Source organism: Capsella rubella, unplaced genomic scaffold, assembly GCF_000375325.1.
Source record: "Capsella rubella cultivar Monte Gargano unplaced genomic scaffold, Caprub1_0 scaffold_6, whole genome shotgun sequence".
Classification (NCBI taxonomy): Eukaryota; Viridiplantae; Streptophyta; class Magnoliopsida; order Brassicales; family Brassicaceae; genus Capsella; species Capsella rubella.
In genome coordinates this window covers 3,033,958-3,047,499 of record NW_006238918.1, presented here as the reverse complement: position 1 = coordinate 3,047,499, position 13,542 = coordinate 3,033,958, and the positions used below count along the sequence as shown (strand labels likewise).

General features: G+C 37.2%; 5 protein-coding genes across 5 annotated transcripts; 2 read left to right on the top strand and 3 right to left on the bottom strand.

Annotated features, from left to right (window-relative positions):
- Positions 1 to 85: 85 nt before the first annotated feature.
- On the bottom strand, positions 86 to 718 carry LOC17882167. The gene has a single exon (XM_006289475.1). The coding sequence runs from the start codon at positions 716 to 718 to the stop codon at positions 86 to 88; it is 633 nt and encodes a 210-aa protein (XP_006289537.1).
- A 1,035-nt stretch (positions 719 to 1,753) lies between these two features.
- LOC17883645 (ABC transporter F family member 2) lies at positions 1,754 to 4,546 on the top strand. Its single transcript, XM_006289239.2, has 8 exons — positions 1,754 to 2,587; positions 2,660 to 3,001; positions 3,083 to 3,223; positions 3,320 to 3,499; positions 3,573 to 3,728; positions 3,815 to 3,916; positions 4,013 to 4,141; positions 4,220 to 4,546. Exons 1-8 carry the CDS (start codon positions 1,793 to 1,795, stop codon positions 4,418 to 4,420), a joined length of 2,046 nt encoding a protein of 681 aa, XP_006289301.1. The 5' UTR covers positions 1,754 to 1,792; the 3' UTR covers positions 4,421 to 4,546.
- On the bottom strand, positions 4,504 to 5,953 carry LOC17883323 (DNA-directed RNA polymerase II subunit 4). The gene is made up of 6 exons (XM_006288802.2): positions 5,781 to 5,953; positions 5,470 to 5,578; positions 5,263 to 5,340; positions 5,080 to 5,113; positions 4,921 to 4,989; positions 4,504 to 4,809 (listed from the first exon to the last, which is right to left on the bottom strand). The coding sequence occupies exons 1-6, from the start codon at positions 5,827 to 5,829 to the stop codon at positions 4,732 to 4,734; spliced, it is 417 nt and encodes a 138-aa protein (XP_006288864.1). The 5' UTR covers positions 5,830 to 5,953; the 3' UTR covers positions 4,504 to 4,731.
- A 1,576-nt stretch (positions 5,954 to 7,529) lies between these two features.
- Positions 7,530 to 10,115, bottom strand: LOC17882905 (small GTPase-like protein LIP2). The gene is made up of 7 exons (XM_006289491.2): positions 9,412 to 10,115; positions 9,018 to 9,109; positions 8,783 to 8,924; positions 8,400 to 8,704; positions 8,271 to 8,324; positions 8,043 to 8,173; positions 7,530 to 7,947 (listed from the first exon to the last, which is right to left on the bottom strand). Exons 1-7 carry the CDS (start codon positions 9,503 to 9,505, stop codon positions 7,767 to 7,769), a joined length of 999 nt encoding a protein of 332 aa, XP_006289553.1. The 5' UTR covers positions 9,506 to 10,115; the 3' UTR covers positions 7,530 to 7,766.
- A 146-nt stretch (positions 10,116 to 10,261) lies between these two features.
- On the top strand, positions 10,262 to 13,498 carry LOC17881741 (26S proteasome non-ATPase regulatory subunit 12 homolog A). The gene is made up of 11 exons (XM_006286437.2): positions 10,262 to 10,361; positions 10,458 to 10,652; positions 11,232 to 11,339; positions 11,429 to 11,533; positions 11,614 to 11,670; positions 11,801 to 11,997; positions 12,285 to 12,384; positions 12,472 to 12,584; positions 12,680 to 12,833; positions 12,925 to 13,002; positions 13,105 to 13,498. Exons 1-11 carry the CDS (start codon positions 10,359 to 10,361, stop codon positions 13,321 to 13,323), a joined length of 1,329 nt encoding a protein of 442 aa, XP_006286499.1. The 5' UTR covers positions 10,262 to 10,358; the 3' UTR covers positions 13,324 to 13,498.
- Positions 13,499 to 13,542: the final 44 nt, after the last annotated feature.

Genomic DNA, 13,542 nt, shown 5'->3' with positions numbered 1-13,542 from the left:
AAAAAAAAAAAAAAAAAAAAAAAAAAAAAAAAAACAGAAAACATTGCATGTAACGAACCGAATAAAACAAAACTCCAAGCGGGACTTATGGCATCAAGCTTAACCGCGGCATTTTGACGGAGGAAGACCGTTTCCGGATCCCCGGACCCAAATCCAAACCACCATAATTCCATTTTCCGATAGTATTGCTTAGAACCGGTCTTTGACTCAACATTTGAACCGGAGGATTTCTCCATTTTGGAATCGGACCGGTTAAGAACAATGACTCAACCAACGAGCCAGCTTCAATGACAGCTTGCTGGAACTTACCGTTCTCCGGCAAGACTCTTCCGAGTCCTATAATCTCCAGCACAAGGGTCTCAAAATCTTTCGTGTGCTCAAAACCCATCTGATTCGACCGGAAGCTGTAACCATCAGAATCGTACGTCTCCGGCGAGGAATAGACTGTTGAGTTCGAGACAAGATCCATCGTCGACGCAGACGAGATTCGCGACGGAGAATCGTCGGAGAAGTTATTGTAACTATAGTTCTGATGATCGTCTGTGGCTTCTGAGTAATAATGGGGTATCTGTTGTTCTTCGGACAAGAAAATGGTGTTGAAGTGTTCCTGTAATCTGGTGAGTTCGGCTAGTGAATGTTTCAGATGTTCTCTTGCTTCGTCTCTTTCTTGGACAGCAAGTCTCCATAGATGATAAAACTGCAGAGTTTTTTGGTACATTTTTTTATATATGTGTTCTTGAGGAAAATGCTCTGCACAAAGTAAAAATTACATTTTTAGTGATGATTATTAGATTACTTCTTTCATTACTGGAATCAAATGTACTTAAAAGAAACATTTACCTCAAAATCAAGATGCTTCACGCCAAACCATCCACGAGTTCGATATTTTGTTCTGTAAATCTAGCTAGAACGACGAAGAGAAATTAAGAAATGTAGGGTTTCATTTATAAGTCGCTAAAATTTATAATAAATCAACTAAGCGTCTATGCATTTATGTTTTATAACTAGTTTTTTCAGTGTTCTAATTAAATGTCCACAATTCTTAAGGAAAGTTTATATGTTCTTATCGCGTATGTGATTTTGGAGAAGATCCTACTGATTCACTTGCACTATATATCAATACATAAAGGTGATCTGGTATTTTTGCCAACCTCTATATAAGGAGATAAGACATTCCAATTAGGGAAATATAATATTTGGATTAATTTGTTCTTTCTTAAGAGTGACATAGATTTATTACTTTTAGATTTTTTGTACGATTTTGAACGAGTGTGGGTATATTGTTATTCCTAGTGTTTTTTTTTTCTTTCCTTAGTTTGAGTTAGTAGAATAACTAATGCACAAATCACCCATTCACCAATAACTAAATTACTAAAGCAATTGCACTCAGAAAAGGTGCACAACACAAGATGGGATATGGTAAAGTTTTGAAACTTTAAAATGAAGTTTAAAGTTTCGACAACCTCCACTAAAGTCTTCCTACGAGAATCAAAGTCTTGACCAAATTGAAATTGTCATGCCAAATTATTTTGACCTTCAAATTAGTGTCCGATTTGTCAAACCGGCCGGTGACGTGATAATCCAAACAATAGTTATGTGGTTTGACACGTGGAAGTTTATGAGCCTTGAGCTTCACATGCATACGTGTGTGTTTGTGACACTTTGCTCACGTGTTATAGAAGCCTCGAGAGTTGTTTTTGCGATTCTTGTTCTGTTTTTGTTGTCTTAAAAGTACATTTTTAACAATCGGATCTGTTCGTTGGAATCGTTTGATGTCTACAATACTGAAAAAATGGGTTTAACGACGAATCTCCATAGCCTAAACCTTCGTTCGACCTTCTTCTTCACTAATCCACTTCCGTGCCCTACACCATTCTCCCTGAAACTATCCTCTGTTTCTAACCCTAAACGAGTAATCTCCAGTATCAGAGCTCAAGTTCCTTCCATCAGCTCCGATTCAGAGCACGAATCTCTCTTCTCAACTGAAGAACACGATCAGAAAAGGATCAGTAAGCAATCAAACAATGGTGCGTCTTCGATTTCGTCCGGAGTGAGACTTGAAAACATTAGCAAGAGCTATGAAGGCGTGACGGTGCTAAAGGATGTGACTTGGGAAGTGAAGAAAGGTGAAAAAGTAGGGTTAATCGGAGTCAACGGCGCAGGGAAGACGACACAGCTCAGGATCATAACGGGTCAAGAGGAACCTGATTCAGGAAATGTGATTAGAGCAAAACCCAATTTGAAAGTCTCCTTTTTGAGTCAAGAATTCGAGGTTTCGATGGGTAAGACAGTGAAGGAAGAGTTCATGAGTGCGTTTAAGGAAGAGATGGAAGTATCGATGAAGCTTGAGAAGTTGCAGAAGGCTATAGAAGGATCTGTTGATGATTTAGAACTAATGGGAAGATTACTAGACGAATTCGATTTGCTGCAGAGACGAGCTCAAGAGGTTGAAGTGGACTCTATCGATGCGAGAATCAGTAAGCTGATGTCTGAATTAGGATTTGTGTCGGAGGATGCAGATAGGCTTGTGGCTTCGTTTAGTAGTGGATGGCAGATGAGAATGTCACTTGGGAAGATTTTGCTTCAGGTAGGTAGTAATGAGAAATGTAATTCTTTTAATATTGAAGCTAGCTAAGCTAATGTGTGAGTATGTGAACAGAGTCCAGATTTACTGCTTTTGGATGAGCCAACGAATCATTTGGATCTTGATACTATTGAGTGGCTTGAAGGTTACTTGAATGAGCAAGATGTGCCTATGGTCATTATATCACATGACAGAGCGTTTCTTGATCAGTTATGTACCAAAATTGTGGAAACTGTAATGGGCGTGTCAAGGACTTTCGAGGGTAATTACTCTCAGTATGTAATTTCGAAGGCAGAGTGGGTCGAAGCTCAGTATGCTGCTTGGGAGAAGCAGCAGAAAGAGATTGAAGCAACAAAGGATTTAATTAGTAGGCTAAGTGCTGGAGCAAATTCTGGTCGAGCTTCTTCAGCTGAAAAGGTAAGAACTAGCAGTAAAAATTAGTACTTGTGAGGCAGAGGATGAGTTTATACTTACTTCTCTTGATGACAATATAAACAGAAACTGGAGAAGATCCAAGAAGAGGAGCAAATAGAGAAGCCATTTCAGCGGAAACAAATGAAGATCAGGTTTCCAGAATGTGGGTTAAGCGGAAGATCTGTAGTCATTGTTAAGAATCTTGATTTTGGTTTTGAAGATAAGGTGAGATGTTACATTAGAAGACTAACATTATTTTGATATTCCTTTATTTGCTTGTGTGAGGCCTTGTGGTCTGATCTGTGTGTCTGATGCAAGCAGATGCTATTTAACAAGGCAAATCTAGCTATAGAAAGAGGAGAAAAAATCGCTATCATTGGTCCGAACGGGTGCGGTAAAAGTATACTATTGAAACTGATTATGGGTTTGGAGAAGCCTATGAGAGGTGAAGTGATACTCGGAAAGCACAATGTATTGCCAAACTACTTTGAGCAGAATCAGGTTAGTTCTGTCATGAATAAAGGGCTTATTAAAGGAATCAGAAATATCACTTTTACTCACTTATTGGCTATAGGCAGAGGCTCTAGATTTGGATAAAACTGTGATTGAGACCGTTGTTGAAGCTGCTGTAGATTGGAGAATTGATGATATAAAGGCTCTTCTTGGTCGCTGCAACTTCAAAGCTGACATGTTGGATAGAAAGGTCTCTCTTTTGAGTGGTGGTGAGAAGGTAACATAATGCCTATTTCTATCCTCAGTATAATACCCATACGGTCTCATTCACGTTCGTCATCGCCTTTTTTTCTGCGGTCTTAGGCACGACTTGCATTCTGCAAATTTATGGTGAAACCATCCACTCTACTTGTGTTGGACGAGCCCACCAATCACTTAGATATACCTTCAAAAGAAATGCTCGAGGTTCCTAATCATACTCTTCTCTTTCTGTTGACCAAACTGTTTCCTGGAGGTTGAGTCACTTTCACTTCTGATTTTCTGATTCCTTATTTCCATCAGGAGGCAATAAGTGAATACAAAGGCACAGTCATCACAGTCTCTCATGATCGATACTTCATCAAACAAATCGTTAACAGAGTTATTGAAGTCAGGGATGGTGGTTTAAAGGACTATTCAGGAGACTATAACGTAACACAATCTCTTTCCTAGTTTCCTCTTTAATACTTTTGCCGCATTTGTTCATTCTAGATTGTAACTGTTTCTCAGTATTACCTGGACAAGAATGTGGAAGCTAGAGCAAGGGAGTTGGAGAGGGAAGCAGAATTGGAAGAGAAAGCTCCAAAAGTGAAAGCAAAGTCAAAGATGTCGAAGGCTGAGAGAGAAGCACGGAAGAAGCAAAAGATGAAAGCGTTTCAAGCTTCTAAAAAGAAGTCAAAGTCCAGCAAAAATGCCAAGAGATGGAATTAAAGCTTCACACGTAGCTTTAGGTGTAGCATGTATATAGTGTGTATCCATTACTCAGTTTAGTGAAAAGAAATTGCTATATATCATTAGTGAAAAGAAATTGCTATATATCATCGAAAGCTTGGATCATCCACTGTAAATTACATTCATTTAACATAAAAGCATCTTTCAAGAGATTCTGGGAATGAAAGCTTCTATAATTTCAGACATGGAAATTTAACTCCAGAGACATTTGATCAGACATCAGCTGGGGGCCAAGTATAAACACCCAGCTAAAAATGTTATTAGTCTTAGATCTTGAAAAATCTTCTGCACTACTCGAATCTCTTGACAAGGGAGAGATCATTGAGCATCTTCTCAATTGCATCATCATCATGAGCTCTTCCTTTTGTCTACACAAAAGACAAGCTTACACTATCTCAAAAGTACACTGACATAACAATACTATTAATCCTTTTGAGATGATCTGATCTCCACTGAATAGAAGAAGTAGGATTTTTTACCTTAAGAGAAGGAACCATTGCCACTGCTTCTTCAACAGTTTCAGGACAGAGATTGCCAAGAACACAGAGCTGTTCAATAACGACCAATGCAATGTTTTAAGTCTTGAGCCGAAACGACTAAATTGATAACAAAAATCCAATCTCAAAAGATTTTCTTACCTCAAACTCAGTGAGTTGATGCCTGCTCAGTATTCTATTAAAGTTGAGTTAAGGTAAACAAGTTAAGGTAATAGGGAATTAAACCAGTGTCTGCAAACTCGAGATTCATCGTTTAGTGCTAAGAAAAAGCAGAACTAAGATGCAAGCATGACTATGAATCAACTAAACTCAGAAAAAGGATACTCTCGAACTTGTCTAACAGCATCTGGATTCTTGTACCGGCTAAATCGCTTCACATATTGCAAGGACTTCTCAAAGACTCTGCAAGGAGTTAGCATAACTTCTTCAACAAAAAATTCACTAATCCAGAAGTAACATATAAAACTGAAAAAGTTCTTCGATTCTAGTATACAGAGGATCTTTAGGAAACACAAAAGTAGTAATACTTACTGAGAAACTTGATTCATAGGATCCTCGGAGACTTGCTGAAGCTGTTCATACTTGTGCTCGAGGATCAACGAGACTTCACAGTTCATTAAGCACTTTGCCTTCAGAAACTCTATTGTCAAGAGATAGAAAAACATCAATTCAGTGCGATATCCCAAATTTTTAAAAAGAGATTTCAATAAAGGTAAGCTCAATTAAAATTCCAGAAACAAAAAAAAAATCGTATCGCATTAAGATCAATTCGATGAGAAAAAAAAAAAACCCTAATTTTGAGGTACAGAGTCTTAGATATGGAGAAGAGAATAGAGAAATACCATCTCCGATCTTGAGCTCGGCGGCGTTCTCTTCTTCTTCTCCGGACATGGCGACTACCAACGAGGGAAATCGAACCCTAAGGTTTATTTCTCGTTCGTCTAATAACAGAAGTGATTAGAAATTACAGACCAACTTAACAATGTTTTTCTCCTTCACCAGTTATATAAGAAATATGCATAACTTTATAACTCAGAAAAAGGAAAATTACAAAGGAGGTTTATCAGATAATGGATATGGTTCAACAATTTCCTAATTTATGTTGGATTGGAAATATAACGTTGTTATATTATTGATTTATATATAAATATATATTTTGTAAATATATATAGTCAAAAATGTATATATATATATATAGTCGATTATCAACTCGTCAAATAATATGACTAGATCCGTACTCTTGCTATAGCATCTGTTTATATTTGTTATACATAATTTTGTATATTTTATATTTAAAATCAAAGTTTTAATATGTTATATTAGAAAAAAATCTACATTTTTATTTTTATATGAATGATATAATAAGTTATTTCTTTCACACAAATATAATCATATAAAGATGATAGGTGAAGTATAATAATTAATAACAAATAAATATGGTAAGTTAGATATCAAATCTTCTATGTTTATTTTGATTGGTCATTCATTTTAAAAAAAGTTATTAATATATTTTCGTTTTATTATTAATTTCATGCTTTAAAACCTATATAAGTTGTTATAGCTAAATAAACGTATTTATCACGTAACAAAAATTAATATACTAAATTTAAGATCATATTACAAAAAAAAGAAGGAAATATTATTTCTCCACCTATGCTTAAGATGAAAAAAGAAAATGCGTTTGCTTTGCTACCAAGAAAATCGGTATACACATCAAAAAAACAATTACAGAAATTTGGGGTTAATTGTTGATCTTAAAACGTGATGCGGCTGCCCCGAAAAAAGTCCAGTTGGCTCGTCGAGTCTATACTTTTTCTTAAGGGGTCTCTTTGCTTCTTCTCGACCAATCTCGCAACGACGACAATGACAATGCTCCTCTCGTTCTTCGTCTTCTTGATCTGTCTCACTCTCAACATCATCCATTGCTTCACTCCATCTTCTTTTTCTTTCGTTTGGTTCCCGATCAGTGTCATTGTTTTCAAGTTGTCGGATCTCTGTTGCCATGAGGGTTTCGAACATGTGAGTAAGACACTCGTCTTCCTTGAACAGATTCAGAAGAGACCGTAAGAGTTCATCTCCTTGTAAACGTCGGGACGTAAATTGTTTCAGCAAGCTCAGGTATTGCTCGAGTTTCTCTTCACTTAGTCTTTCTCCGATGAACTCTGTTATATACAAAAAATGTTGCTTACATTGGGCTTCCGTCAATTCCCCTGTCTTCGTATTCATCTTTCAGATAGATGCACACAATTTGTTTTTGTTTTTTTTCTCTTTCTTACGATTTCTGCTGAAGAAAGATGACTATATTTATAAGGAACCGAGTTGTTTTTTTTTTTCTTTTACATCTGGATAAAATCTAGTTGCTTACAATCGTATCTTGTTTAGGTTCAAAATTCTAATTTGATTGGGATTTATAATTCTCAAGAGTTTATTCATTGGGAGTTTATATTTTTAACCATGATTTAATCATTATCACATAACTTTTGCTAAAATAAAATTAAAAAATCCAAACATTATCACATTTGTATAAATTAGAAAAAATAACTTCTTTTTTTTTTGTTAGAGGCATTCAAATTAAAGTATGAAAAGAAATGTTTAACAGAGCTAGGGAGCCCGAAGCCCAACTATAAGAATTATAACTAGACAAAGCTTATTACGAAACCCATTTAGTTTGAAGGGAACCAGAGTTGAACCAAAGAGTTGGGATAGGACCAAAAATACGGTTGGGAGATTAAACCCACTCCAACCCCACCTTGCGTTGTCAGTATAGATGTTTGGAGTATTACAGAAGAATCATGTGAGATTTTTCTACGTGTTTAAAATTTCAGACATTAATATCCATCCCGTTTAGACCTGCCATTACCGGTGTTGCTTTCCTCTGCACTGGAAAACGAGAATCTAGGGATGGCGTAATTGTAACGGTCAGGTGGTTGCTGCGGATAGAGTGTAGGAGGCTGCGTGAGGTTATGTTGCGGTACTGTGTTATACTTGTAAGGATCTCCTCCCCTTAGGCTGCAAAAGTCACAAGAAACACACGGTTGTAAAACCTGATTACAGAAAAGATATCCGAATACAATACCGGATTTTTTTTTTGATGATGTTAATACCTGCTTGTTCTTTTATATAACTGATCTTCATCACTTGTGCCTTCATCTAACCACTGAGAATGTGCAGGGGAAAGAGACCATGCTGAAGAAGACGACGGTAGCTCGTCTGAGAAATATCTTCTTCTAATCAGCTGGAACACATAAAACGTTCATTAGGTTGAAGAGACTGGGGGGAGAAAGAGAGAGGGAGCTAGTGTAAAAACATGGAAAGGTCGAAATAACACAAACCATACGGAAGAATTTGTTCACAGCTTCTTTGTCATAACTAGCTTCCTTGGCAGCCTGTGCATAGTCTCACCAAAATCATATGACATACAGTATATATAACTGATTCAGATAGAGGAAGTGCATGATTACCATTATGAGACCACCATTGCTTGGGAAGCTCTCAGATAGAGGAAGTTCATCACTATGTGGAAGCAGACCTTGTTTCTCAACCCACTGACGAGCTGCATCAACAAGATTGCCACTGCTTCCACTTGATCCTTCCTTGGTAGCAATATCGGCTTTGTTTCCAATAACGATGTATGGGACGGGAAGACCACCAGGCCCACCAGAAGAAAGAGGAGCTGAAAACGTCCCACTTACTGAAACTTCATCCGCCCATTTCTGCAGACTTGTTTTTGTTCTCTTTTGGGAGAGATCATGAACAAAAATAACTCCTGCAAAATTAAGCAGTCACATCTGGTATGTGTGGGGGAAGTAGAGACTGAGATGACGACAGAGTTGAGATGACAGACCATTAACTTGTGAATAGAACAGTGAGCGGCAATCTTTGTATCGTTCATGACCTGATACATCCCAAAGTTCGACAAAGAAATCTCTCTCGGAATCACCTTTAATGCTACTTGAAGAACTAGCAGGACTTTCGTAAGTTAAGTACTGAACAAAAGAGAGTTTTCAGAAACTAAGTAAGGAACTAAAATAAGCTCAAGTTATCTTTAACCATATCGAGAAAACTAAAAGATAGTTTACCTTGACACCAACTGTACATCCAATTGTTTGAGATGGGCGAACGATAGAGGATCCTTTGACAATGAGATGCACAAGAGATGATTTTCCCACACCTAATTTGATATCAAGAGTTGAGGTACTAGTAGTAGACTTTTATAGAAAAAAACTTGCTGACTGAAGATACTCTGACTCTTATACGGTTCCAAAAATATATAACGCCTAATCAAATCAATGATGAAAATTTATCTTCTAAGCTTCTCACTTTTAAGGATGAAAAATACTGAGTTCGTGACACCAAAAAAAGACTTTCTTTAGTTGCAGACAAATGTTTACCAAATCTAACACACTGCACGTATATGATCAGTGCGTAAATCTAACATCATCCATGGAAAAACAAAGAGTTTGCTATTATTACCTGAATCACCAACCACCAGTACTCGAATTTGGCCGCATAAAGGCGAGACCACTTGTTCCTTGTTTTCCCTTTCACGTTCCTTCCAAAACTTCATTTTGTTTACACCAGAATAATCAGATAAGGTGAGGTAGGATATACATCAGCACATTACGAAACCAAGTCCCACAGTCACGTCTTCTTCCAGAAATTATCATTTTCAAACTTCGATTCCTCCTCGCAGAAGATTCTAATTCATCACATTGCACATTTCAAAACAGAGTCTCGGGGTACATATACTTCACCTATCTAGTGCAACTAAATCTCTAGAGCAAAAGTTATACAATTGATTGAGGTAAGTGAGAATCTACAGAATTGGCACGAGGATCAAAATCCGAATTCTAACGCCTAGTAAAGATCTATCTACCTAAATCTTCAAGTATGATTCGCCTGCTTCCTCCTTAACGTTTGTTCTTCTCGATCAATCTAGACAAAATTATTCAGAAAATATATTGCCAGTAACAAAGGTAACCCATATATTCTCGAGGCAAGGAGGTCTCGATCGACATTAGAGGATCTAGTCATCCAGAATCTCTGGTTTTGATACTATTTGGGCGGAAGAACGAACGGCATGAGTTTCTTCTACTTGCTCGAGTTGGTTCAATACACTTCTGAAATAAAATCATACCATATATAAAAGCTAGACCGGGATTAATACCAAACCGGATTGAGCTCACAACAATCAGTTAATGGGCCCATTAGCAGCCCATTTAGAAAAGATCATCGGCCGAAGAATCTGAGATTTCTTGTTCAAGGGGTTGGGCAACTCTGCGATTTTTCTGTGCTCGCAACTCCAATAAGCTCTCTCATCTCTCTCCCCGTCTCGCCTCTACTTTAGCTTAGAGCTTCTTCGTTCCGTCACCAGAAATTTTGATACTCCTACTTTCAGCTGATTCACAGTGATTTTAACGATGGCGAGTCTTCAATTACTCAGATCTGATGTTAAGTTTTTTTTTTTCCTCGTTTTCGTAATTTTGCATCTTCTCATTCCGTTGTATTTTGGATTTCAGGGAGACAGCGGGAAGCTTGAGGCGACGATAGATCGGCTTCTGAATGAAGAGAAGCAGATGAGACTCGCCGAAAACGTCGCCGGTACGAGGAAAGCAGCTACTGAGATTCTTCAGCTTTGTTTCGAAGCTAAGGATTGGAAACTTCTGAATGAGCAGATTCTCAATCTGTCTAAGAAACGTGGTCAGCTTAAACAGGTACTCCAATTTTGTCTAAATCCTATCATTTTTGTTCATTTAAGCTCTTAGGGAATTTGGGTTTTCATGCTCGTTTGATACTTTGTAGAGATTGCTTAGGTTGGGAATTTTGATTGATGTTCTTTTACTGTAATTTCTTCCACATTTCACCTCTGAATTGCATAGGCCTAGTGTTAGGTAACCCTAATCTTGGAAAGAGTTAAGGGACATAAGAACAAATTCAGGAGGATTCGCCTTTGTGATGGATTCAAACTTATTTTAGTAGGATTTTTTTTCCTGTGATAGGTTGCTTTTACGATTCATTTGAATGATTTTGATAGGTTCACTATTGACTTAAATATTGATGCTAATTGGGTCACTGGAGACAGTGATGGTTGTATTTAGTTCAGTTTATTACTCAAGTTAGTTAAAATTTCAGTGTGTTGTTTATTTTACTTTTGCTTTGCGTGTTTTCTTGGTTTAGTCTCTTGATACAAGTATTTGCTTAACTTTTTTTCATGTACAGAAGTATAGTTTTAAGTAAATGATACAAATTGAAAAGTTTACATCAGTGAATTTTATGCACTTCTCCATTCGTAGGCTGTCCAATCCATGGTGCAGCAAGCAATGCAGTATATTGATCAGACACCAGACATTGAAACTCGGATAGAGCTTATTAAGACGTTGAACAATGTATCTGCTGGAAAGGTGCGAAACTAAGAAACTGATGGTGTATTCTTTATTATAACTTCATCATCCGGTTGTAATTGTTTGCCATTGAATTTTTCTATGCATAGATATATGTTGAAATCGAAAGGGCTCGTCTGACCAAGAAGCTTGCTAAGATTAAAGAAGACCAGGGTCAGATAGCTGAAGCTGCAGATCTCATGCAAGAAGTAGCTGTAAGTTTTTGTGTAGTTGGCTGCTAAACCTCCTAAAGAAAATCTTCGTTCCTATTTAATCCCTGCAATGTTATATTCAGGTGGAGACATTTGGCGCTATGGCAAAGACTGAGAAAATTGCATTTATCCTTGAACAAGTAAGGACTTGTTTCATTACGTTGTAATTTATATTAACTGGTAGTTTCTTGTGGTGGGTGTTTCATTACGTTGGAATTTATATTTACTGGTATTTCTTCTGGTGCTAACAAATTTTGGGTAATTTTTAAGGTTCGCTTGTGCTTGGATCGTCAAGATTATGTTCGTGCACAAATCTTGTCTAGGAAGATCAATCCCAGAGTTTTTGACGCAGACACAAAAAAAGATAAGAAGAAACCTAAGGAAGGTGAGAACATGGTAGAGGAGGCGCCTGCTGATATACCCACCTTGTTGGAGCTGAAGCGAATTTACTATGAGCTAATGATTCGGTAAGTCTTCTTGTTTTTCTCTATTTCATTGTTCGTGATTTTTATTCCAATCAGTGTCTTGGCATGTTAAAGTATATATGATTTGATCATGGACCACACTCTCTGTCTCTTGAATCTGTGGGATTTTTTGCTTGCTGTGGTTTTCCAGAGATGCATATTACAAATTGTTCCTGGTGGACAGTATCAAATTTAGGATAATCTCCTGTTGTGTTAAATTTTTAACTCCTTTTCCAGGCTCACGTTTTATGACATGAATTGCATTTATGACATGATAATCGACTATGTAGGTACTATTCTCATAACAATGAGTACCTTGAAATCTGCCGAAGCTACAAGGCGATATATGATATCCCTTCTGTAAAAGAAACTCCAGAGCAGTGGATTCCGGTAAGCTCATGCCATTGATTGGACGTTTAATTATTATACATTCTATAGGGTTAGTTTAATAATTTTGTTTTGATCTTCAAAAATTAGGTCCTGAGGAAGATCTGCTGGTTCTTGGTCTTGGCACCTCATGACCCAATGCAATCAAGCTTGCTCAATGCAACTTTGGAAGACAAGAATCTATCAGAAATTCCTGATTTCAAGTACTTCTTCGTTCTACGCAAATTTGTTTTTTCCAATACCTAGTCTTCTGTTCTCAAATGGGTGCTAAGTCTTCTTTGATATTTTTCTTTGCAAGGATGCTTCTAAAACAGGTAGTGACAATGGAGGTTATTCAATGGACATCTCTGTGGAACAAATACAAGGATGAGTTCGAGAAAGAGAAAAGCACGGTTGGAGGTTCTTTGGGTGACAAAGCAGGTGAAGATCTGAAGCTGAGAATAATCGAACACGTAAGTCTGGCAATTTATCTTAAAGCTTGTTTACATCAATTGGTTGATGCTTAAAGCTATTAATATCTGAAAATCTAATTACATTCTGCAGAATATTCTTGTTGTCTCAAAGTATTACTCAAGGATAACCTTAAAGAGACTTGCCGAGCTTTTATGCCTGAGCATTGAGGTATATTGATATATAAACCCAATTGTTATATGCCAAATATGCTTCTACTTGATGAGATTTCATTACACAATTGTATGTTTATGTTGGAAATTGCGATTTCAGGAGGCGGAGAAGCATCTGTCAGAGATGGTAGTGTCGAAAGCACTGATAGCAAAAATAGACAGGCCGTCAGGGATTGTGTGCTTCCAGGTCGCAAAAGACAGCAACGAGATTCTAAACTCGTGGGCAGGGAATTTGGAGAAGCTTTTAGACCTCGTTGAAAAGAGTTGCCACCAAATTCACAAGGAAACCATGGTTCACAAAGCTGCTCTCAGACCTTGAATACATGTGGGGTTCAAGAAACATTTCAGGATCTTCTTCGTTGAGTTATTAGCAATCTTTATGTGGTAAAAACTCTGAAACAGTGTTTCCCTTAAAAAAATTGTACTATGGTTCTGTACACTAACGGAGTTCTTTTTGCCATTATTGGTTATTTCAAGTATTGTTGGAGGATTAATTTTGTGGTTAAATTGTCAGGAAAAAAATACATGAATTAAATTT

What these genes read in the sequence shown, in the direction of transcription:
- LOC17882167 (XM_006289475.1), bottom strand. Translation starts at nt 718, where the DNA reads ATGTACCAAAAAACTCTGCAGTTTTATCATCTATGGAGACTTGCTGTC.
- LOC17883645 (XM_006289239.2), top strand. Translation starts at nt 1,793, where the DNA reads ATGGGTTTAACGACGAATCTCCATAGCCTAAACCTTCGTTCGACCTTC. An exon ending in GAGCTTCTTCAGCTGAAAAG is followed by an intron (nt 3,002 to 3,082) that starts GTAAGAACTAGC and finishes CAATATAAACAG; the next exon opens with AAACTGGAGAAGATCCAAGA. An exon ending in ACTACTTTGAGCAGAATCAG is followed by an intron (nt 3,500 to 3,572) that starts GTTAGTTCTGTC and finishes TATTGGCTATAG; the next exon opens with GCAGAGGCTCTAGATTTGGA.
- LOC17883323 (XM_006288802.2), bottom strand. Translation starts at nt 5,829, where the DNA reads ATGTCCGGAGAAGAAGAAGAGAACGCCGCCGAGCTCAAGATCGGAGAT. An exon ending in ATCAACTCACTGAGTTTGAG is followed by an intron (nt 4,990 to 5,079) that starts GTAAGAAAATCT and finishes GTTATTGAACAG; the next exon opens with CTCTGTGTTCTTGGCAATCT. An exon ending in CAATGGTTCCTTCTCTTAAG is followed by an intron (nt 4,810 to 4,920) that starts GTAAAAAATCCT and finishes TCTTTTGTGTAG; the next exon opens with ACAAAAGGAAGAGCTCATGA.
- LOC17882905 (XM_006289491.2), bottom strand. Translation starts at nt 9,505, where the DNA reads ATGAAGTTTTGGAAGGAACGTGAAAGGGAAAACAAGGAACAAGTGGTC. An exon ending in GCAATGGTGGTCTCATAATG is followed by an intron (nt 8,325 to 8,399) that starts GTAATCATGCAC and finishes GACTATGCACAG; the next exon opens with GCTGCCAAGGAAGCTAGTTA. An exon ending in TGAACAAATTCTTCCGTATG is followed by an intron (nt 8,174 to 8,270) that starts GTTTGTGTTATT and finishes TATGTGTTCCAG; the next exon opens with CTGATTAGAAGAAGATATTT.
- LOC17881741 (XM_006286437.2), top strand. An exon ending in AACGTGGTCAGCTTAAACAG is followed by an intron (nt 10,653 to 11,231) that starts GTACTCCAATTT and finishes CTCCATTCGTAG; the next exon opens with GCTGTCCAATCCATGGTGCA. An exon ending in TACTATGAGCTAATGATTCG is followed by an intron (nt 11,998 to 12,284) that starts GTAAGTCTTCTT and finishes TCGACTATGTAG; the next exon opens with GTACTATTCTCATAACAATG.